Source organism: Plasmodium cynomolgi, chromosome 14, assembly GCF_000321355.1.
Source record: "Plasmodium cynomolgi strain B DNA, chromosome 14, whole genome shotgun sequence".
NCBI lineage: Eukaryota > Apicomplexa > Aconoidasida > Haemosporida > Plasmodiidae > Plasmodium > Plasmodium cynomolgi.
The window spans coordinates 870,693-894,667 of record NC_020407.1 but is presented as its reverse complement, the minus strand read 5'-3'; the positions used below and the strand labels follow the sequence as shown (position 1 = coordinate 894,667).

Sequence of the window (23,975 nt, the reverse complement as noted above, 5' to 3'; positions counted from 1 at the left end):
ATTAAAACATTTAAATTAATAATACTGTGTTTAAATGGTGGCTAAAAATTATTACGTGAAAAATGTTTCATAATAAAAGAAAAAGCTTTATCACAATAACAAATGTAAAAAAAAAAAAATAATAAAATACTGACTACAATGTTTTTTGGGTGAATTTAAAAAAAAAAAAAGGGGGAGAATTCACACGCGCTTCAACAACACTTGGATTTTTTCTTTGAATCATTATCGTCATTATCGTCGTCCACCTGGAAGTTGCAAAACAAAAAATGAAAAAATGAAAAAATGAGAAAATGAAAAAAAGGCATTTCAAACGTCTGCCATGTAGACGGCTCAAACGTGACACCCAAATGTGTATCGTCTTATTCATTTCTCTCGTCGTTTCTTTTTTTTTTCCTTTGTAACATTTATTTTTTTCCCGCGAGGTTGGATGGACATGCTGTCTTCATTTTTTGTGCCTTGCTTTTTCTGCCGGACGTTGTAAATTTCTGTAGGGTTAGAAATGGGGCAACACGCACATGAATATACGCATCTGCATTTTAATTTACGATGTCCTTAGGAAAGCTACGACACGACAATCGTTGTTCCGTTACATATGACTCAATTTTCTCTACACACGCATACGTGTTGCCGGCGTGTGAGTGTAAATATAAACGTATATCCATACGTATGCTGCACCCCGTGAAGCGCCGTTCTACGGTTAATGATCACATATATAGACGCTGTCACCCATGTGTGCGCAGGTGTACACACTTACCATTCAGTAACTGGTGAAATGCTAGTTCCACGTTGGTTGCTTCCAGAGCTGAGGTCTCTATGAAGGCCAATTTTTCTTTCTTCGCAAACTGAGTTGCTTCATTATCGTTTATTACACGTAAATGTTTTAAGTCACTTTTGTTACCAACCAGTAGGATAACAATGTTAGAATCAGCATTATCTCTTAACTCCTTCAGCCACTTTTCAATATTTTCGAATGAGTTTTTTTTTGTTATGTCGTACACAAGCAAGGCCCCAACTGCCCCTCGATAATACGCTGAGGTGATGGCCCTATATCTCTCCTGCCCGGCTGTGTCCCATATCTGTGCTTTTATTATTTTATTATTTTTTAACTGAATGCTTTTTGTCGCGAATTCTACACCTATGGTGCTTTTACTTTCTAGGTTAAATTCGTCTCTCGTGAATCTGCAAGGGGGAGTGGAAGGGGAAAAGGAAAGGGTAAAAGAAAAGGAAAGGGGGGGGAAAAAAATGAGCAAGCCGAGTCATTATTGTGACAATTTTTCATGGCAGCGTTTCGTCCCAACACCGATATGTGCACTTTACACAGCAGCTCTCTTTCCACCGTCGCCAATATTAAAATGTTCAAAAAGTTGTTCCTCGAAGGCGTATGGACGCTTTTTAAAAACGCAGAGGTGTGTATTTGATCACATGCAAATGTTATGTATCCACCCGCGTGCACCTCTCGTGTGACGCCTTTTCGTACACATGCATACCTGGAGAGTAAGTTAGATTTCCCCACGCCGGAATCTCCTATCAGAACAACTAGGTAAAAAGGAAAAAAAAAAAAAAAAAAAAATGTCAAAATGTTGCTAACAATTGGGCATACTAAACACGGGTGCTCTTCTCAAATGTCCAGGGGCATGCCGCGGAATATATACGTGGACTTCTACACACACAAATGTGTACAGAGACGACGCGCACATATAGGTACATATATACACGTTTTACTTTTAAACAGGTAGTCGTAGTAATCTTCCTTCATTGACATTTTTACAAAACAGTTTCGTCTTAAATCGAATAGGCTTGAGCGTCTATACAAAAGTGCGGGATCACCTGTTGTATGTATTTGAGTGTTTATGACATGTGCGCATATATTTATCGCATGTCCATATGTGTCATTATGCTGAAATTTAAATCAAAAAAAGATAAAATGAATGAAACATTCCCTCAGAGAAGGAGTCTTTTTTTTTTGGGGGGTGGGATGGGGAGGCAGTACTTTGTGCTGTTTGCAATGTTCTATAATTTGTGATAGGAGGCGCTCTATGTTCAGATAACAGTGTTGCTATTCATAATATAAGTTTATAAATTGTACAAATTGTAAAACAACGAATTCGGCATGGGTTATAAAATTGGAGATTTACAAATCAATTTGATGCATTTGTTTGTTTTCATATTTTTGACATGGTAAAAAAAAAAAATATATATATATATACATAGCTTTACTTTTTACGCTTTAATTGTGACTTTTCCTCTATTTATATGATTCCCCCGAGCGAACCATGTAAATAATGCAAATTTTCACATAAATGGGATATGCGTGATGGCAAAGTGTTATGTAAAAACAGAGTTCACCGCGGCGTACAGATGGATCGACGGATGGATGTACACGCGATCGCATATGGAAGTTTATGTCACTGTGTTATATATATGCGCGTTTAACCGAGTACATGCGTTGAAAACAATTTGTTCGAATTTTACAAGCGCCAAAGCACAAATGTACATACGCACATAAATGCGTTTTAGGTGTATATGTATGGCGTATGTACATTTGAATGATTCAAAAGTTAGCCTTTCCATGTCATATTTTCGTGCATTCATTTGTGGCAAATGTACATATGTGCAAAAGTTCATGTGCCGTACCTTCATACATCATATGTATAAACGGCTGTATTGGTATGATAGATTTGTAGGAGTACGTTAAGTTTTTACGTAAGTGTATTTGCACGTGATTACATGTATACATATGCAATCCAATTCAATTCAATTAATTTCCTTTTTAGGAAGCAAAGTGATGTTTCAAGTGAAGAGCAGAGCTGCGAATATTTTTCAGATTTCACGGAGAAATAGAAATTAAAATTGAATTGTTTTTTTTTTTTTTTTTTTTTTTTTCAAAATTGTCACGTTTTTTTAATTACCAAAACTGCACACAGTTACAATTCAGCAGTTTTCACATTTTTACGAAAATAAAAAATATACGCAAAAAAAAAAATGGTTACACAAAACATTTCAAATTGAGAAAATTTAAACAAAAAAATGACATTTATGTGTAAGTGTAGGTGTACCAGTGTGTTGAACGCATATACAGGGGTCCATTTATATATATGTGAACACGTGGGTACAAGATGTGTGTGAATACAAAGGGAGGGAATTTTTTCACAAGCACTTGTTTCATTTTTTCCAAATGAACTCAAAGGACAGTTGCGAAAATTTTAAAAACAAAAAATTGACAAATGGGTGGGGGGTGGAGGAAATGTAAATGCATTCCTTGATGTTTTCTTTATATATTTTTCCCCCATCGAAGGTGTGCGTCTACGTACGTGTACAAATGTGTTACATGTGGAAGCGTATACATACGTTCTTCCGCACGCACGTCCATGTGATGTGGAGGAATCCTCACTTTTTCATAATTTCCTTCATCAATTTTTGCTGATCCCGAATTTTCTCTATGTTGTTTTCCATTTTTTCGTTCACACCCCCTAGCTGCAAATGTTAAAAAAAAACACGTGTACGTTTCTTCACATGCAAGGGACTTAATTTATATGCATATTATTTAGCAAAATTGAAAAGAAATAAATTTTATGGTTTGATGAAATTCCCCTTTTGGAGTAAGTGGCAAAAAAAACAAAACAAAAATACAGGGGCGCATCGACATGTAAAAATATTTCTGTCTACCATCCTGTTCTGCTCGTTTATTGTGTTCCCCATAACCAAGGCCCTCGTGTGCAATTCGTCCAGCTAATTATAAAAGTGATGGAAAAAAAGGGGGAAAAAATTGCAAAATGAAAGCGGCAGAATGGGTGAAGGGACAAATAAAAAATGGAACAAGTAGAACATCACATCTGTATGTTCAACGCGTGCACAGTTCATACCATGGAAGACAGGGTAGTCAAGTCGCTTTCGTATTTTTCGTCGAATGTGCCTTTCCCTTCAAAGAAAAAAAAAAAAAAAGGAAACAAAATGTTGCGTAGAGATTCTCCCTTCAGGTATGAAAACATGCACATAAACGAATGCATTGAATGTGTGCAAAACGGGTGACAGGCCAAATATGCGAGCGGGTGGACTATTTTTATGTGTACTTTTGGGTGTCTCTTGTATATTCAGAGCGCTTCTACAAAACTTGTCGTCATTCTTTGCATATTTATGATTATAATTATGACTTGTTTTTTTCTTCGTGTTACTATTCAGCTGATTATTTACGGTTTTATTTTCGCTACTGTTAAACGTTTCGAATCCTAGGAATGAGTTTATGTTTTTCCACCAGTATTTTATTCCTTCCAAGTGGTACTGACTTTGATTCAGGTTTTCCTCAATATTTTCGGTCTCCTTATTGATATGTTTTATTTGTTCTGCAAGTGTGTGTGTGGGATACATAAAAATGGAAGCATGCAAATAGGTAGTTTGGAAGATTTACTTTTTTTCGTTGTACACAGTACGCATACATAAGGTGCAGTTTTCTCATTTTCGTTTGCCTATTTGTTCGTGCGTTTGTTATTTAATTATTTTGATTTTCCCCTTTTATCATATTTCTCATTTGTCCACAATTTCTGTGTAATGAAATGAACCCGATAGCTCATGTTGACACTACAGCCCAGTTGGCCACTGGGGGAAGCAGCTCGCCCTCTTTTACCTGTCTGATGTTCTAACTCCTCTTCCGCTTTTTTCGAAATTTCGGTGACTTCATTTGCTGACCTCAATATTTCATTCAAGCTTTCTTCGCATTTTTTTTCAATCTCACTTATTTTCTGCGGACCGTGTGTGGGGAGTGAACGGGCAGCAGTTGAGTTAACATGAGTTAATATATATACGGAAGCGCCAACACGTTAGTATAACCACACATTGGCAACCTCGCCTTGTGCAAAGAAGCTCATCGTGTCTTTCCTAAACGTATCACTACGCGCTTGTATATGTGGAAACGAAACTAAATATCTCAAAATTAGTTCGCGTGGGACACGTAAAATTAACAAAGAAGCACTTATGCTTCTTAGCAAAGGAATGAGCAAGTGGCATGTGTAAATGCTCATGCAACATGCTCAATTATTCTTGTGTCCACATGGACAGAATACATTTGCTTATGCTTTACGCTTTTTTAAAATTAACATTTCTTTGGGAATACGCAGATCTTTTTTGACTCATCTTTATGATTGTGAAAACTTGGGTTCCTTCATTTAGTTGCTGTTCACTGAGATTTGCTTCCGCGAAGGGGCCTTTAAAGTTATGTGCGAGGATGCACAAGTGAAGGATGGGGAAGAAAAAAAATATGGAAAAAATGGGAAAAGCGCAACGAATGCATCGGACGAAGGGCATACAAAAATGCGAAATGATTCAAAAAAAAATGGCTAACAAAAAAAGTATACGTTTTTATGTAATCCCAACAGAATGCTTTCTTTTTTGCAAAAACGAGCTCGGCGGAGGGCTAAAATGTTGCAACCCAACGGGTTTTGAAGCATACTCTTATTGGCATTGCTCGATTGAGAAGGAGTATGTAAGTACGTGCATATGCATATGTTCACATTACGCATGTAACACCCTCGCGTGGGCAAAATTTCAGGCATTTCATATACCCGTAAAAAAAATTTATTTTGTGCAACTTTAAGGGGAAAAAGAAAAAAAGAAATAAGAAATGCCATTTCGCTGTGGGCTAACGGACTATACATCTGTGCGTTCCCCCCCCCAAAAAAGAAAGCGAATTTGAAGTAGCACAAAAAAGTGTTACATATAGTTTTCTTTTTCGAGATAGTGACATGATTTACCAGAGTCCCCGTTTTTCTACTTAGAATAATTTTTTAGCATATGTATTTTTTTAATCATTCGCTGGATCACCGTTTGAAGGCGCATCACGAGCCCCGATAAATGTGTGCTGCCAGTGACAAGGACAGCTACAGCAACAGGGACTGCTGCAGTGACGGGGACAGCTACAGCAACAGGGACAGCAACAGTGACAGGTACAGCTACAGTGGCAGGGACAGCTACAGTGGCAGGTACAGCAACAGTGACAGGTACAGCTACAGTGACCTTTTTAACAGAAGGAGGGATAAAGTCGCATGGAAATTTGTTTAATTTTTCGTCCCGTTTGTAAATAACCCTATCCTGTTTAGACGTAGCACTGTCAGCAATCTGAGGAAGACTCGCAGTTCGCGCAGGCACCTCGCGCAGCAGCCGAATTGCTCAGCAGCCAAATTGTGTAGCAGCCGAGTTCCAAAAGATGCTCAAAGGGAAAGACCGAATAAAGTGCCTTTGTACGTGCACGAATGTGCGTGGCCATACATGTAAGCACATTCGCACATCTGCTCATTTGTACAGGGAGACAATCGCACAGATATGCATGTAACCCAACAAGTAAACATACACGCGGCGCTATAACATGAACAGAAGTAGCCATTACGTCAAAAGATCATATGCACTAAATTTTTTACGGAAAAATATTTTACACACGAATAGGATTAATCATAGTTCGTTTAGCTACCATGGGAACGGCAAGGGAGAGCATATACTCCAGAAATGTTATGCCAAGTTTGGGGAGGAAAGAAAAAGGCTGCAAATTGTACTGTGTAGAAGTAGGAACGTTTGCAACTTTCTGTTGTCTTCAAGGAGTAGGAGCTCTCCATTGAGGTGCTACTCTGAGAAGAAGAAAAGAGGTAACAATAAATACAAAACGAAAAAAAGAAAAAAATATTTTTTCAATTTTGTAAAAATTAATAACCCTTTGAATTTTATAAAAAAATAATATTATCCTTTTTACTTATTTTTGGAATAAATAATTATATTATCGATATGACGCTGACGAGTGGATCGAGTATGTGTCCATTAATAAATAAAAACGGAGTCATATTATTCTATGTGTGTGATGACACTGTAAGATTTATTCACCAAGCGCGCACCATTTTTCTGTACAGCTGTATAAACCTACTGCTTCGTTGTTACGCTGTAATTGGGTCAAACTTTGAGCAAGCCTATATGGTCATTTTAAATAATAAAATTTTTAGCATGGTAGAAAAGTTAAAAAAAAAAATGACAGAAAATAAACATGTTTACAGAAGAGGCGATGTCGTATTGTTAACTTCTCCTGTGAATGACAAAAAAAGAGTGTGTAAAAGGATTATTGCCATAGGGAATGATAAATTATTCGTTGATAATATAAACGCCTTTGTCCACGTTCCTAAGGATAACATATGGATAGAAGGGGACAACAAAATGGATTCTTTTGACAGTCGAAATTACGGATTTGTTCATATGGATTTAATAATTGGCAGAGTCATTTTCTTGCTCGATCCGTTTATCAACTTTCGTTTTATTAATAACAAAACGAGTTGATAAGGAGGACACCCTGAGTTGTTGGCTGTTTATGTCCCAGATAGAAATAAAGCAAACCGAATTTGCTGTTTGCTGGGCAAAGGAAAACTAACCCTCTTTGGAGGAAACCTTGCAGAAATGATTAATTTTTATGGGGAAAGGTTTATCCCAATTGGGAATGGCACCTTTTAAGGGGGTGATGTATATTGGAAGAAGACCCAAAAAGGGGCCAAAAAAAAAGCACCCTCCCATCCAACTGAGCAGCACTTTGAAGAAACGAAATTTGGGGAACAACGTATCGGTGGGTGTTATCCAAGATGGCGGGAGCCTTGAGCCGCTTTAAAGAGGGAACTATTTTTTTGTTGCAACGTTATTGTGTTGAAACAGGTGGGCACCTTTTTTTTGTGTAAATTTATCGAACGTGCGGAGGTGGACACCTTTTTAACTTTTTTATTTTATTGTGTTGTTATTTTATTATTTTTTTATTTCATTATTTTATTATTTTTTTTTTTTTAATTTTTTAATTTTTTTTAATTTTCACCCCCATTTTTGTAAACACAAAAAATTTGACCCATTCGTCTTATACGTAAAACGAAATAAAAATAAGACAAGACGCAGCCGTTTTGACGACGGTGGAGCTGGGCGCAGTGGACACGTAACAACATAGACGCGGTGGCACCCTTCGTTATATTCGCCTCCAAAACGTGGAGTGGTTCCTACGTGCGGACAAGTGGATGTGGCTAAATGCATGAAAAAGTATTTTTTTTTTTGTCTGCAAAAATTTCCCAATGTCAATTTTTTTTTTTTTTTTTTTTTGCGTAAAGCCCGTTCACGCGGGCTGTTCTTCGGTTTAATGTGCATTGTTCCTTCTTAATGACCAATGCGGGTCTATTTCTGCTGGTGTGGTTATGCCGTTAATTGTAACTAACCGATCTGTTTTGCGAATAAACGTGTGCGTCCGCTGTGCACACACAGACATATGTGTATGCGCTGTAAATATTCTATTTTATGAGAGAAGGATATGCCCTCGCGCAGCTACCCTTTTTTGAGGCGAACATTTCAACATGTCCTTCACACCAATGTGAAGAAAATTGTATGAAGTTGCCTCAGGGGAAACGGTTGATAAGGGTACGTAGAGGGGAGCGACGCAACGGCGGGAATTTAAGAGAAGATTAAAAGTACAGGCCATCTTTGCGTGTGAAAATGAAAAGGGATGGAGAGCAAAAGGAGGGAGGAAAAAAGGGGAGAAGAAAAAAGGAAAGAAGAAAAAGTGAAGGAGCCCAAAGGGAGGAAGCCAAAAATGCGAGGGAAAAACCGAAACAGATCGAGCAGCTCGGGGAGCACCCCTGCGGCTTACACTCTGAGGAAGACTCTGCGCCAAACGATTTTAGGCGAACCAGCTGGATATACAAAGATATAGAGAATATGCTGAAGGAGGCAAATGAAAAATGTAGCAATTTAAACGAGAGAGGTGCGTTAGGCGGCCGTATCGAATTGGAGGACCTTCCAGGGAAGTGTGAGAATTGGGTGAAATTTCCCAGCCAAGCCAACTCGCGCAGACCATCCATATTGTCCAGTTCTCCCAACTCGCGCAGATCAGCCAAACTGGCCAGTTCGCCCAACTCGCGCAGATCAGCCAAACTGGCCAGTTCGCCGAGCTCTCCCAGCCCAACCAATTCGAAGTCATCAAAGCAGCTCACGTCAAGTTACTCCTCCGGAGCGACTGTCTCCCAAAATAGCAGCAACACGTCGGACGAAATGGACAACGTGTCTCTTAGTGATGAATTGTCCGTTAACGAAGATTTTACGGGGGAAGATGGAAATGGAAGTAGCTCCGTTGCTACATCGAGCGGGGATGGAATAGTGAGCAGTGATAGCACCCCCCCCAACAATAGCGACAGTCGAGATCGAAGTTACGATGAGGGAGGTGCTCAAAAGAGTCTCACTAGAGGTATGTCCAGCAGTGCCCGTGAGGAGGACAACCATCCAAATGTGTACTACAACTGCATAACAATATTTTCACTGAACAGCTATCTGTACAATGACATGTACAGATATAACCCCCACCTGTGTGGCATTTACGAAACCTGCAGAAATAACGAAAAGAGGTGCAAAAAAATTGGCCTACTTTCCTCTCAATTCGACTTAATATTTCTCAGATCTGTCTTTGGAAAATATCAAAAAAATTTATATGATGTGTTGAAATATACTCATACTGTATTGCTGGACAATGTCCCCTCATCATATGGCATTTTAAATGAAATTTTATATACCCTCCAAAATTATGTGAACGGAAATGGGGGGCTATTCATCTGCTGGAGGAAAAAGCTCTTCCACTTGTCCTACTACGATTACATGTTTTTATCATCCGATGTTTTGTTTAAAAGGAAAGTTATAAAAATTGTGAAATTAATTTTTAAAGGAAAATACAGTTTGTACATTTTACACTGCGAATTTGATTTATACAGCGCTCAAAATAAGCTGAGCAATTTGGATGATCTAGTTGTACTGATGAAGAAAACGTTGTGGAAAATTTATCTCTTTCAGATATTTTACATAAATAGGAGACGATTCAAACGTAGGGAAGGATCTATGTGCAATGTGGATGAATTGCCTACACATGAGTATGTTGACAAAATTGAGGCAATAGCAAACATGAGTAGGGCGGAGAAGGAACTACACACGAAGGAAGAAGTGGTAGGTCCCTTTTCCAACATAGGGGATGATGAAAAAGGGGATAGTACCCACAGCCATAATGGCGATGCACCGGATACGTTGAAGGAAGACCAAACAGATAAACCCGTAACAACCATGAACTTCAGAAACAGCTCCATGTTAGTTATCGGAAGCTTCAACATAGACGTCAATGAAGAGGGGGGACTATACGACAAACTTGTAAATCTAAACGGTCAAGGAAAAATGAAAGATTTATTTTTTTACAAAAATATTAATTATAAATTACAAAAAACGTACGACATTGTGGATCGGAAAAACACCCTGGTTAATGGATTGAACTACTCATTTGGATTGACGGATAATATTTTCCTCGTAGAGTCCTTTTTCATCAACACGGAAGACATCACGGAACTCACCTATTTATTTAGCCCCTCAGATGTGATCTCTGAAAAAATGAGCAAGTTAAATAAATCTCTAAGTAGGTACAATTTGGAAAACTTTTCTCAACTGATTAACAAAAATGGAGTGCTCATAAAATTTCAAGATGTCTTTAACTACGGAGTTGATATATTAACGCAGAAAAAGGGAAATGAATTTAGTGACCACTGGGCTTTATCTGCACGGATCCATTTAAAAAATCCCAGTAAAAGTGTCAACCTCTTTATAGAAAAACAGCTCCATAACTTCTTGCTCAACGTTGAGAGGTACTTCATTTTGGGGAAAAGGTCTTACCACGAACTGTGCGCTGTGGTGAGCTCTGCCCTCTCGGGGGAGCAAAACCCCAATCGGGACGATAAAAATACAGGGGGTAATTTTAAAAAAAAGAACCATCGGGAAGAAGCCAAGATGGACAAGTATAACTATTCACAAAGGTGCATAATATCAAGTGCAAACATTAATTGCATTCACAAGGTGGAAAGACGGCTGTACAACATCCTGTCCAGGTGTTTCGAATCTGATTGATGTGGTTTGCGGTAGAGTAAAACACAGGCGATAATATTGATAGGAGTTGATAAAAAAAGTCCCAAATAAGCTCCATTTTGTATCTCTTCGAGTGAATCATCTCACATTTTGCCGCCGCCTCCAGGTGCTAACAAACTGCTCAGTTCGAGTTATCCATATTAATAACTCTTGCGAAGTTTTCTTCACATTATGACAAAATGAATAGGCATATATGGTTCAAAAAAAAAAAAAAAAAATCTGCGTGTGCACAAGTTACTTGCACGTATTCCGTATAAACAAACTTTACACAAAATGGCCTTTGCGCAGAAACTAAAAAAGGATATTAAAAAGGGTTAAAAATTTTGCCACAAAAAAATAAAATAAAATAAAAATGAAGAAACGTGTCAATTAGGGAAATTTCCCGCATTTCACACTTCAAACCATTTTATATATACAAATGGGCACACTTGTGTCAAAATAGTTGCACGAAAAAAAAAGGGGGGAGGGTGGAGGAGGGGAAGTCAGGCCATCGCAAGGGTAGAGGTCGGGTAGCCGAAGCATAAGTTGATCACAGAACGCACACCCAGGTATGGGCCTATGCAGTTAATCCACGTCCACGCTGTGCACCGCAGTAGGTGAGACAAAGCGTCCCTGTGCGGAAAATGGAAGGGGGGGATTTTTTAGGGGAGGCACATCCCCCCCCTTCCTCCTTCAGTAGCCCCTTCAACTGAGAGAAGGGAAAAGAACAAGTCTAAGTGTACTTCACAACTCGTCGAAGTCCAAATGGTCATCGGCCCTTTTTGCCATATCCATTTTGTTACTTATATAATTCTTAATATTTTGTACAATGGATTTATTGCGAAGGGACTTGAGTAGAGACCCGCGCCTGCTGCCACTTTCTCCCTCGTCCATGGTGGACAGATTTTCATAAGAAGATGTGTCCCCCTCGACAATACTACTACAATTTCGTAGACTTTCCAAAGAATTTATTCTTTTCTTTTGTCCATAATACTGATTATACACCTCTGTGATGTTAAACCTGTTTTCAAAATCTTGGCTCATTAAACTTTTAGCTTCATAAATTATATCATAAGGATCAAATGGAGGGATGTTTTGCAAAAGTTTGAGGTTCACAGTGAAATTCCCACACAAAAGGGAACTCTTCAGTTTCGAACAAATGACTAAACATATGTACAAAATGAAGTTCTCATCATTATTAATGATGAAGTGGTCGTATAATATAATGGTGTCTGCCATGTCAAACTCCTGAGTTAGTAGTAAAAGAATCCATTTTAAAGCATAATATTGCGTTTCTATTTTGAGTGTGTGTAATTTTTTCCAAATTTCATATTCTTTTATTCTTAACAAGAGGGAAAACTTTTTTAGCTTTCCATTAATTCCATCATCTGTGTTGTCTAACCCTTCACAGAAAACATCTTTCTGTTTTTGCATTAACTCGATGAAGCAGAAAAAGGTATCTGCTTCTCCCTGCATAGGGCAGTTACATAATGGGTCATTAAAAATAATAAAATATAGGGGAGCTAAAATTTCATTCATCCCTTGGACGTATTTAACATAGGGGTGAATTTTTGCATATATGAACAAAATTCTACATAACAGATCGTAATGCCTTTTAGGGTTAACAATGTCGCAAACATCTGCTGAATGGTCACCAAAGGAGTGTTCATAGTTGTTCTTTTTTTGGCAAATTTGCGTGTCCTCCCTAGATTTGATTGTAAATTTGGGGGAAGTTTCATCTACAAGGGGGACAACTTGTTCATTTGCGTCTTTCTGTGCAATTCGCACACCATTAATTGATTTTTCTTTTTCGTCTTGCGCATTCTTCGCTTGGGATTCTGTCTGCTCGGAGGGCCCTTCCCCCATCTCATTTATGTTGACTAGAGATGGTATTTCCTCTTCCGGCTCTTCTTCAAACTCTTCCAAACTAATTAAACTGTTCAATATTTTTACATTATTATTAATCGTTTGCTGCGGGTTCAAATTAAAAAAAGACAACTCAGGTCTGGTTCGAAACGTGTCCTTATTAATTTGGCTGAACAATTCGGAGTTTATGAAGTTTGCGTCTGAGTCGTCGTCCAAATTGGTGGAGGACGTGTCTTCATTGGGCTCTCCACCCAATTTGGCCCCTGTTGCGACTGCTTCCTTTGCTGCGTCCACCCCCCCTGTTGCGACTGCTTCCTTGGCTTCCCCTGCTTCCTCTGCTGCGTCCATCCCCTCTGCGGCATTTTGCCCCCCCCTGAGCGGATTCAGCACAAAGCATTTTATATAATCCTCGTACAACTTCTTCTTTTCGCCAAGTTCTTCATTCCACCTCCTCGTATTTAAACTGAGGTGCTTTAAAGCTAGCTTCCAACAAAGGGAGCGAACACAAGGGTTAATGTCTAAAATGTTTTTCTCGAACAGATAAGCCAATTCCTCCTCGTCAATTAACACCTTTTCGAATATGTTAATACAGGTTTTTATTTGCTCGTCGAACTTTGCAATTCGTTCATTTTTTTTTTTAAAAATGAGTAAGTAGCTCAAAATTTCTAATTTGTACTCCATCTCGGTTGGGTGGTTGGCTGGGGTAGGGCAAACTACTACGGTAGTCCCTGAGTTGGGGCGATCATCCAGCTGTGCGATCACCCAGCTGTGCGATTACCCAACTGTGCACTCACCAACCTGTATGCTCCCGGATACACGCATGTAACTGCGTCTGCGCTGCTATTCTCCGTCAAGGGAAACACGAAATGGTGATGTGCCTGCTGATATTTTTTCAATTATCGCAAAAGGCGTGGCGGCGCGAACTCCCGTGAGAAAATATTACCCACAAATTATAAACCGCTAACATATAACATACCAAAATGTAGGCAAGAGCAAAACTCGATTCGACATGCCTAGCAATTGCGCCGCGGCATATTTCGAAACACTACCTTTATGGCCTACGATCGTTCACGCATGGGTACACGTTCGCATGTGCTTACATTTATACGAACAAAAATATGTAAACATTACACCCAATTTGATTACATCGAAGGGTAAAAAAAGGTACAATTTATATAAATCCAACAATGGTCGCCCTTTTATTTGTGCTTCAATTTTAATTTTTACGCTAGCATAGTGTGCTTCGCGGAGTGGTATGATTTTGCCAAATTGTTTCGATGCACAATGGAAATGTGTTTTATTTCATATTTGGAAGAAATAAAAAAAAAAATTCTTGGTCTTAATATCGTACATCTTAGGCAGTCACCGGTGGGTCTCTTCCCAAGCCAATTTTTTTATCGCTTCGTGCTACACAATGTAAAGATCCAAAAGTATAAAAAAAAAAAAGTACGCGATTGTTAAAAATGCCAAGTAGTTTAACCCTTGGAGGGTCGCAAAATTTACACAAAGGCAGAAACATTCAAAATTAGGAGGAATGAAAAATGAAGAAGTGCAACTATATCATGTCAGGAAGCGCAAAATACATGGAGAGGAAACTCGCGCACGATATGATCAATTTTTAAGATAAGAAAAATGCAACTGTATTGGGCGCACATGTATAGCCCCCAATTTGACATTCATTGTAGGGATACATCTTCCTCATGAAAAATATATACACTCACAACATTGGTAAGAAACACAGGTACAGGTGAAAAGACCACCCACCCAAAATTGTAGCCCGCAAAACGCACACAGGAAAAGCCATTTTGTGTCCAACACAATTATGCCTCACTATGATGGATGCCGAAATGAAGAGATCATCAGCGCGTTTTCTTTATCTGCATGAGGATGAATTAATATTAGCACAAGAACTACATGGTTGACACTTCTTCACTTTTTTTTTTATTCATTCTGACTGCTAACCAACGACTGGTGTGAAGAAAAAATGTGTCATTTTCAAAAAGCTTTTTTTTTCGCATTACTCTGTATTTTTTTATGTAAGAGGAGTATACATTCGTGTAGCAAAAGATACGCCACCCGACAGTGGAAGTTCATTAGTGCATCTGGCACAGTTGGGGATCGTAGCAGCACCAGCAGATGCGTCTTTAAGGCCCCCAAGGTTTGCTCAATTTGTTGAAGCGACTAAGCACATTCGGTGTGCCAATTGAGTTCGTCCCCGTTTTTTTTTTTTTTTTTTTTTCTCTATATTCCCATCTTGTCATTACGTCGCGCCATCACTTTACACTTTCTTTGTTCCCATGTCAGCTGAAGGGAAGGAAAAAATTTATTCAGGCTCAGGATAACGCCAACTTGGAAAAAATAAAGAAACTTAGGTATGGACGACATCCCCGTTCTTCCCCTCACCGTGTGTTTTGATCATCGTGCGCAGGAGTTGCGCCACATGAACCCTTTTCACATTTGCACAACTGCACACACTGCTACCCACTAACAGAAACGTGGTAAAGGAAATAAAAAAAGACAACGTAAAGGAGTTCTATAACGAAGAGAGACAGAAGAGAGAAAAGGAGACAACCGCGTGGAAGGTCATCCTGTACAACGACGATATTCACAAGTAGGACAGGAGGAAGTGCGAAGGGGGCGTTTTTCAATGCACGTGTGTAGCAGTGCTAATGGGTCGTTCATTATTTCCTTCGCCTCTCCATGCGCACGCGCGTAAGCATCTTCCATGTGTTGAAAGCACACTCATGAGAAGGCTCTCAATACGTCGATGAATTTTTTTTTCCCCCCCCCAATACGCACACACACCTGCGCAGTTTCACCTACGTAACGGACATTATAGTAAAGGTAATTGGGCAGATAAGCAAGGCAAAGGCGCACACCATCACGGTAGAGGCTCATAGCACAGGTCAGGCTCTCATTTTGTCAACTTGGAGATCGCAAGCGGAAAGATACTGTGAAGGTAACAACGTTAACGTTCATGCGGATGTGCAGTTGCACATAAGCGACTGTGTAGCTTACGTGAAACTATTGTCAAGGTGTCTACCCCCTTTGCCATTTTTACAGAACTGCAGAAAAACGGCCTTACCGTTTCGATCATTCATGAGAGTCAGCTGAAGGAGAAGAAGAAAGGCCTCGACGCGGGCTCGTAACGGTGGTACTGCTCAAGCTGGCATAACTTCGCAACACCCGCAAAAATTTCCCCTAATGTTTCACCCACTGCCTGACACATAGCGCATCTGCACAAGTTAGACTTATTGTTCCACCCAATTTTGCAAAAGTTCCCCCAAAGGGGCATGGCATGCGCAGAGGGAGAAGCGTAATTAACGCAGTTAGCGGTAAAGGGGTAAGAAACTACGCCCATACGGTTTTCCCCAGTTTGATCATCAACTCGCATCGACACGGATGGCCCACGCGAAGTGTCCATTCAGTTGGTGAATTTCTTTTTTAAAAATGTGGAACAATTTAATATAATGCCATTTTTTGTGAACTATTAAAACAGAGTCAGTTGCGCAGAGGGCATAAAAATATAAGTTTGAATGTACATACTTAAAAAAGACGAAATCAAACAAAAAAATTAATAATAAAATGGGAAAGGAAAGAAATAAATATGAAATAGTAGCAGTGTAACTTCCTAATGCGCAACAAAAGTACTCTATATGAAATGCACGTAGAGGGTGCGTATATACGTAGGAAAAGCAGCACCCCCCTTTTTTTTTTTTGCGTGTTTAAAAATAAAAAGGTTCATTTGTAAATTCGGAGGTCACTACATCAGGGGGGAAATGAGGAATGAGGGTAATTGCATGTGCAGAAATGTAAACAAATGCGCCGTTAACCTCGTGCATGTAGCGTGAGCATTTTAAAAAAAATCGTTTCCTAAAGGAACCACGTTCCGCGACATCACGTCGGATCAGGTAGCACCACGCCGCATGGAACTTTTCATCACTCAGGAACTCCCCCTGCACGAGGTTACATGCGGACCACGTTGCTCGCTTCATACACGCATAAGGTGTGTGTGGGGAAAATATAAAAATAAAATAAAATAAAATACGATACGATAAGGTAAAATGCAATAAAGTAAAAGCACGTGTGCCAAAAAACTGAAAACAAAAGAGCGACGCGGAAAGTTAACATGGGGAAAAAGGCAAAATACCATTTGCAAGTGTCCCTATATGCGATGCGAAATTTCCCCCAATGCAAAAAGGTACTTTCTTCCCGTTTCTTCACTTCAGTTCGGTTAAGTCCCCCTACTTTTTTTTTTTTTTTTTCTCCCATTTTGATCGCCTCACAAATCGTTTGGAAACTTCATGTACTGCACGAGCATGTGCCCTATGAACTCATGTCCGTAGGCAACTGGGCAAATTTTCTCCCTATTTTTGTAGTCCTCCACTTGGTTAATCGTCGCAAGGGAAGTATTCGTGTCCTGCACGTACACAGCCCTCTTCCAGTACTCACTGGATGTAACCCAGGAAACGTAAAATATGGAATTCTTCAAAATGAACAACACAATGTCTTCATACTGTGTGTTCATTTTTTTGCTCTTCTTAATTTGTATATCATGTTCTAATGCTAAAATGGACTGTAAGTAGTACGGTCTAGACATTTTGGTTAAATTTTCGGATACCTTTATAAAATGCTCATTGAGCAAATTCACATGGTTCTGTGGCTTGTAAAAATTTTCATAAATATAAAGTAAATATTTACATGACTGCTCATTGTAGCAAGGAATATGTTTTCTAACTTTCTTATGGCACTCTCCTATCCTTGAGCCGAAGGTACATTCTTTAGGGAACATTTTATTCAACTCTTGGAAGGTTTTATCATGCATAAATGCACATTCATACATTTCTTCTAATTCTTTTTTGGAATATTTTCCATTCAGCTTAATTGTATTGTATTGTTCATCTGTGGCAATTTTTTTATTCTTCTTCATCAAGGGGTAGTATTCTGAGCATCCTTTGTATTCCCAGCTATGGCAATCAAATTTTAAATTGTAAATAGTTTCTTTGACTTTCTTTGACATGAGGAGCATAAATTGCAAGTCTGCCCCTGGGTAGCTAATCATGTTGTACCTGTTTTTAAAGGTACCCGATGTAATAAGATTATTTTCTACGTTCATTCCAGAGGCGATATATTCCAACTGTGCTATAAGTCTTGTTTGTCCATAAATTTCAAAATTGCTCTGTTCGTAGTAGGTCTGTCCTTGTTCCAAGATGGAGGTATATCTTAGATACACGTTGGTGTGTATATCAAAGGCAGAATCAGCTAGCCAAACGATTTTAAAACCGTGTAGTGTACAGAACCCAATAGCTGCGTGCACCAATAAAGTTGCAGATACTGGTAAATGTGTCTTTTTGTTTTCATCCCCGAGGTAACTAATGGCACATCTGAACGGTTCTTGGTCTTCAAATTCCATGCCAATTAATCTCGTGTTTTCTTTTAAAGTATACAAATTGGTGTCAATTTCGTTCTTTTTCTTATTCTTCTTCTGTTGCTTTTCTGCATATTCGTAATTGTATACCAGCTGAGGAACCAACTTAGTTTCGCATAAAACATCTGATAGCCATCTACCCGTGGTTCCACGAATTGGCCACTTTCCCATCCTCGTGCAGGAAAATTCAATGTCTATTTTGGAAAAAACATCTGGATCTTCTTTCGACTTTTTAATTAGCATCTTATAATGTTCTTCATCATATTTATCGAACGTTTTTAATTTCTTTTTAATTTCATAATAATATTTGTAATAATTTTCAATTTTTGTTGGGATGTCCTTTACTGTAAAGGAAATTTCCTTTTCGAACATTTTGCTTCTAAAAAAATGATGTCTCATTTCTTCATCTAGTTCGCTGAATCCTGGATGAATGTCATGTACATGTTGTAGCTCTTTCAGGGTGTACTCCGTTTTTAGTGGGTACACGTCTCCCATGGATGTGGAGACCTTGTGCTTCTCAATGTCGAATGGCTCTTCCTCCTTATCGGCATAAAACTCGCCTTCTTCCTCTTCGTCCTCTCCATGGTAGAAATTGTCAAACAGATTATGGTTCTTATTGAACATATGGTTGTTTTGGAACAGGTCCATGAAGCTATTGCTTTCTTTATCGTCTCCCAAGAAGTCATCAAACATGTTAAAGGTGTTCATGTGATCGCCTTCTCCCTTTCCTTCTCCTCCTTCACCTTCATCGCCTCCCTCGCCGTGTTCGTCGTGTTCTCCGTGTTCATCATGTTCGCCGTGTTCGTCTCCGCCGTCATACCCATCTGTGTTATCGTATCCTTCGTCTCCCCCGTTGTGCTCGTCGCCCCCACCGCTCTCGTCCCCACCGTCGTCGTGTCCATGCCCGTTACCATGACCATGCCCGTTACTATGACCATGCCCACCTCCAGAAGAGCCCTTCTTTCCTCCCGAATGGGAAAGGACTCGCTTGTTGTTCTTACTGAAAAAGTCGGCAATGTACCTGTTCACGTGGACGTACTTCTTCCCGTTGGCCTCAATGAAGGACGAAAGTTTGCACACATTGTCCTCCTCCATTTGGCTCTTCAAAATGAAGAAGCCGTAGCTGCTCAGGTCAAGAGTCTGGAAGGTGTAATTGTAGAATTCGAATTCGACGGCTTCATCTGACGGCTTCAAGATAGCTTCTTCATCCTCCAAATTGATTTCCTTCTTCCACTTACCGCTATGAATATAATCGTAGTCAAAGTTGGTGTAGTACGACTTGGCCAATTCGTTGTACGTTTCTGGCGATGTAGACTCGTCCGTCTTATCAGCACCCTTGTTGGCATTATAACCCGCAATGTTAGTACTCTTGGTCTTCTTATAATTCACTAAAAATGCATTTGAAAAATAGTTTACAAGGATATCCCACACCTGTTCATCATTAATAATTTTTCCTAAGTCCACCGGATTGCAATTAAAAATACAAGCCGCATTATAGTATATAAAATTGATCATAAAATTTTTAAAGTACAAATCGTATATTCCATCAAGGAAAATAATTTTCTCAACACATTTGTGAATGGATGGGATATTCTTACATATGCCATTAATAATGTACACAAAAATTTTTGGATTATTTTGCATCACATCTCTTTTATTCTCTGGAATATATCGTAAAAAATATTTTACACTACTTCCATAATACTTGGATGTGTACTTACTATAACACTGAACAATCCTTTCGATATATTTATTGTTGTCTAGCAGATTATACAATTCAGTAAATTTTTTCTTGTACAGAGTGTTGTCCTTGTTGAGTCCTAACCACGTTACGTACGAGTTATTTTTGCTTATCGCTAGGGCAGATGGAGACATATACGAACCAAGGACGTGATCTATATCGGCTAGCTTAACATTATACACAAAGTATTCATAGTTTGTGTAGTACATGGTACTATTTTGTATATTAAAATTGAGCGAATTTAAACTATAGGGTATTTCATTAAATATAGGAGTAGTTAGCGGGTGTATATTATCCGTTATGATAAAATGATTATGGAAGCCCAATTTTGTACATAAGCCTGCTAACGCTTTGAATAACTCAAAGTCATGCTTATTCATAATGGTATGGACACTGGAATGTATCCTACATACGGAATCGTCTATTATCCTTTTAGTGAGAGCCAATCCTTCTATGTTTTTCAAATTTAAAACATCATCTACATGGTTCGACTGCTTTAGCAATTCTTGCGAAACGGATAAATCAAAAGCTATGTGGTAAGAATCTAGGTAATTGTTCAAAATATTATGTCGTACACATTTTATAATCTCTTTATTGTTACTATACAAGAAATGAGCGCAGAAAAATTCGATATTAACAACATCATTGCCTACTTCTAATCCGCTCACCGTTACATGGGGCACTTTGTACGTTTTGCTGCAGATGTTGTTAAATACTTGTTTATCCAAAATGGACGTTTCTTCTGTGCATATAGATTTCAATTTTAATTGCCAGAAGGATTTGAGAGAGTTTAAACTCTCCAAATTGGTGCAGTAGTCTGTGCTCCCCTCATTCTCGTCTATCTGTTTCCCATTGTACTTGTCATATATATTTGATAACAAACTGACGTTGAAATTAAAGTCGCACTCGTTCTGCAGGGCGTGTATCCTCTGAAGCCAGCAAGTAAGGCTAAAGACCGCTAGCCGCGCTAGCAACTTGGCGAACATCATTTTGTTTGTGGCTCGGGGTGGGTGGCTGCTTTCTCAGGCGAGGTCCTTTTGGGAGCCAATTATTTGCGCTTATTTTGCGATCGTCTGTGCGATCACTTTTCGTCAATTGATGCGCCAGCTATTGCGCTTATTTTGCCTTCCTGTTGCTCTTCTCTTTAAACAAGGTTGTCACTTTTCCCTACTGAATCACATCTGGAGCGGCGGAGGGGATGGGCATACCTTCGCAGGAGCAAAAGCGCGTGGCCAAATGCTTCCTCTTCGGTTTTAAGTATGACTCAAGATGTTAAAAAAAATCAGAGAAAAACATTTTCTATGTTGGTCCTACTTGCAGTTGCGAGTACAAATATGCATGCGTATTATTGTTTGAAAGTGGTGAGGCTGGTACATATGTGTACAAGAAAAAGCGTATACGTGCGGGCCTGCATATATACGCATATTGTATATATTTACTTGTACACGTTTATACTTAACCCCTGCGCTAGGTTCAACCTCCTAACACTGCAGCGCGATCCCTTTGTTAACAACAGGGCGTCATAACTTAAGTTAGCACGCCACTACGTCGCAATGTCACTATACCATCGTAACATCGCATGATTACACAAAACGGAAATTTGAATTTAAAAAAGGGGATAATTGCAGGGCTGATAAAAAATGCCTACGCACAAGTTAAAAAAAAAAAAAAAAAAAAAAAGTAAAAGGGATGAAAATATGAAAAAAAAAAAAGTTTTCGTTCACGACTAAATTAACAAATAAATGGCCTTGCCTTTTAATTAAGCATGCATGTAAGCATAAAAAAAAAATACGCGAACGGGAAAAACAAAATTAATACCGTTTTGCTTGTATGCATCCATCTGCGTTTCGTTAATCTTCGTCAAGGGGGGTACGACGGGCAATAGTTAGCAAACTCGTGAATTGTGTTAATTTTGGGGAACAAAGCGGCATTCGCATCCGAATTAGTGGATGTGCTAAAATGAGCGAGAATGGCGTGAACCTACCCAAAGAAGAAAGTGGGCATTCTTCGCATAAGTCGGAATAAACTTATTCGCATGAGCGCACTAAATTTATTGGCTTAAAAATACGAGTTCTCTTTTTGCATTGCAGTACATTACAGGAACAATTTTTTGTACGTGCCAAGTTAATTCTTATGTGGCTTCAAGCCTGCCGTGCAACCTGAGGCACGAGAAGGGTTATCTTAGCTTTCATTCACTGCATTTCTTCGCGGCGTTTCGCTTGTCCCATTATGTTCCTTTTTTTTTTTCTTTTAAAAAAACGTGCATGCGGGAAATTATTTCGTTCATTCTACGATTCTTAAGAGGGGGCGAAATGTGCACATCGCTTGCGCATGTTTATGCATGTGTACGTAAAAAACCAAGACCTTCACGGGTTTATTCGAATTGGTTTTAATTGGTTTGCCTTTTTTATAACGCTTCCCATGTAAAATGCTGAAAAGTACGAGCTGGAATGAATGCCTCAAGTAAAGGGTGAATAAAAAAAAAAAAAAAAAAAACTATAGTTCTACGTCAAAAAGGTGAACAAAGGACTGAGCTGCTCGACGTGCCTTTCACATACGCATAAATGAAGGAGGGAAATTTTAGAAACAAAATGAGATAATATGACATAATATGAAATAGCTTAACACATGTGTGGTGGACCAGGTGAATGAGAAGCCTATCGTTGAAACCCCCCTGCAGCATACAATTTGAACGTGTGTACATTTATACATTGATGTTCATTTTAGTGGCCTTCACAAAACACCACATATGATAAAAAAAAAATATATATATATTATGGGAAAAGAAAAGAACTATATTTTAATGCAAATCCTTTTTTTTTTTTTTTCGTCTTTTTGTGCTGCCCTTTGCATATGACTTACAAAATGGAATAAAATAAACAACAGGCCGATGCTCGTACGCCTATTTTGTGTGTATTCCCTGGAAAGATTAAACGAAAAAATGAGAAGAAACAAAAACATCAATTCTTCAAAAAAGGTACACATTCAACATTATGCACACAGTTTTTACAAATTTCTGTAACAATTTTTTTTTCTTTTTTTTTTTTTTTTACCGTGAAACATTTTACGTAGTTCCTATTCCATGGCGTAATTTTTTTGCGAAAAGGGGGTAAGGAAGAAATGCAGAATGGGTTTCATTTTGGGGAGGGTCTTACAAAAAGGCTATTTTGGTAAGATGGCACATGGAGGGTAAGCGCAATTGGGTTTGGGCTTTCCGCGCATGAAAATTCGTTTTCTTCTCTGCTTTTTTTCAACGCGTATGTTTTTCGTTGGTTAAAAATTCACTCAAAATGAGGAGCGAATTTGGTTTCAATTTTTGTTATAATCGCGAGGATGATTTGGTCTAACGACAGCGGAAAGCGCATACGACTGCTGACAGGAAAGGAGCATTTTTTTGCACAGCCATATGGTAAACACGTTCTGTGATGTTGAGCGCATCTAAATGTGGTGGGAAGACAGGGACCTTAGGGTAACATTGCACATTTGTGAAAGTAGCGGGTGCTGCAATAAGTGCAGTTATTCTGGCACAGCAGCTGGTGGCTCCCTTCTGCACAAGGGTTTGGGGTAATCTAGACATTTTCTAAAAAAGGCACTTTAAACGGGAAATGCGTCTTCCTATTTTTTCTCCCCAATTGACAGATTGGCAATGTAACAATTTGCTATACTGCCAAGTTTATCATTTCAAGAGGAAAATGTGGCAATGTGGGAAAAAGACGTTGAGGAGGTAATTATCCATAGTCCTCCTTTTTTTACATGTGCCATAGTTTGTACCACTGCCGCAACTTCCCTTTTCCGAAAATGCGCGCTCGTGTGTGTGCATGTAGATAGGCGTTTCTACGTGGGGGGCAATTCCATCAATCGTGGAGATTTCAAGAGCGAAAGGTTCGCCTTCACAGTTGGGAAAGATCAAAACGGTGGTACGTACGTAGCCATAATGTGGCAATTTTTTTTCATCGAAAAAATGTGTTGACGAGAATGAGCAACGCAAAGAAGGTACTAACAAGTGTTCAAATGATGACC

At 39.0% G+C, this 23,975-nt stretch overlaps 7 protein-coding genes across 7 annotated transcripts; 3 read left to right on the top strand and 4 right to left on the bottom strand.

Moving 5' to 3' along the window:
* Positions 1 to 191: 191 nt before the first annotated feature.
* PCYB_142970 (small GTPase rab11) lies at positions 192 to 2,241 on the bottom strand (the record flags this gene model as incomplete). Its single annotated transcript, XM_004224768.1, has 6 exons — positions 1,991 to 2,241; positions 1,723 to 1,805; positions 1,488 to 1,536; positions 755 to 1,179; positions 403 to 485; positions 192 to 245 (listed from the first exon to the last, which is right to left on the bottom strand). The coding sequence occupies exons 2-6, from the start codon at positions 1,760 to 1,762 to the stop codon at positions 192 to 194; spliced, it is 651 nt and encodes a 216-aa protein (XP_004224816.1). The 5' UTR covers positions 1,763 to 1,805; positions 1,991 to 2,241.
* Positions 2,242 to 3,387: 1,146 nt separating this feature from the next.
* PCYB_142960 (hypothetical protein) lies at positions 3,388 to 4,862 on the bottom strand (the record flags this gene model as incomplete). Its single annotated transcript, XM_004224767.1, has 6 exons — positions 3,388 to 3,474; positions 3,667 to 3,729; positions 3,864 to 3,919; positions 4,071 to 4,340; positions 4,622 to 4,736; positions 4,830 to 4,862. 6 exons carry the CDS (start codon positions 4,860 to 4,862, stop codon positions 3,388 to 3,390), a joined length of 624 nt encoding a protein of 207 aa, XP_004224815.1.
* A 1,903-nt stretch (positions 4,863 to 6,765) lies between these two features.
* Positions 6,766 to 7,476, top strand: PCYB_142950 (big signal peptidase; the record flags this gene model as incomplete). Its single annotated transcript, XM_004224766.1, has 2 exons — positions 6,766 to 7,300; positions 7,346 to 7,476. The coding sequence occupies 2 exons, from the start codon at positions 6,766 to 6,768 to the stop codon at positions 7,474 to 7,476; spliced, it is 666 nt and encodes a 221-aa protein (XP_004224814.1).
* Positions 7,477 to 9,443: 1,967 nt separating this feature from the next.
* Positions 9,444 to 10,922, top strand: PCYB_142940 (hypothetical protein; the record flags this gene model as incomplete). Its single annotated transcript, XM_004224765.1, has 1 exon — positions 9,444 to 10,922. A coding segment is annotated over one exon (1,476 nt), but the record flags the coding sequence as incomplete, so codon positions are not given.
* Positions 10,923 to 11,664: 742 nt separating this feature from the next.
* On the bottom strand, positions 11,665 to 13,467 carry PCYB_142930 (hypothetical protein; the record flags this gene model as incomplete). Its single annotated transcript, XM_004224764.1, has 2 exons — positions 11,665 to 12,955; positions 13,325 to 13,467. The coding sequence occupies 2 exons, from the start codon at positions 13,465 to 13,467 to the stop codon at positions 11,665 to 11,667; spliced, it is 1,434 nt and encodes a 477-aa protein (XP_004224812.1).
* Positions 13,468 to 14,202: 735 nt separating this feature from the next.
* PCYB_142920 (ATP-dependent Clp protease adaptor protein ClpS containing protein) lies at positions 14,203 to 15,935 on the top strand (the record flags this gene model as incomplete). The annotated part of the gene is made up of 4 exons (XM_004224763.1): positions 14,203 to 14,944; positions 15,091 to 15,158; positions 15,600 to 15,745; positions 15,850 to 15,935. The coding sequence occupies exons 1-4, from the start codon at positions 14,771 to 14,773 to the stop codon at positions 15,933 to 15,935; spliced, it is 474 nt and encodes a 157-aa protein (XP_004224811.1). The 5' UTR covers positions 14,203 to 14,770.
* Positions 15,936 to 17,068: 1,133 nt separating this feature from the next.
* Positions 17,069 to 20,944, bottom strand: PCYB_142910 (hypothetical protein; the record flags this gene model as incomplete). The annotated part of the gene is made up of 2 exons (XM_004224762.1): positions 17,069 to 18,553; positions 19,631 to 20,944. 2 exons carry the CDS (start codon positions 20,942 to 20,944, stop codon positions 17,069 to 17,071), a joined length of 2,799 nt encoding a protein of 932 aa, XP_004224810.1.
* Positions 20,945 to 23,975: the final 3,031 nt, after the last annotated feature.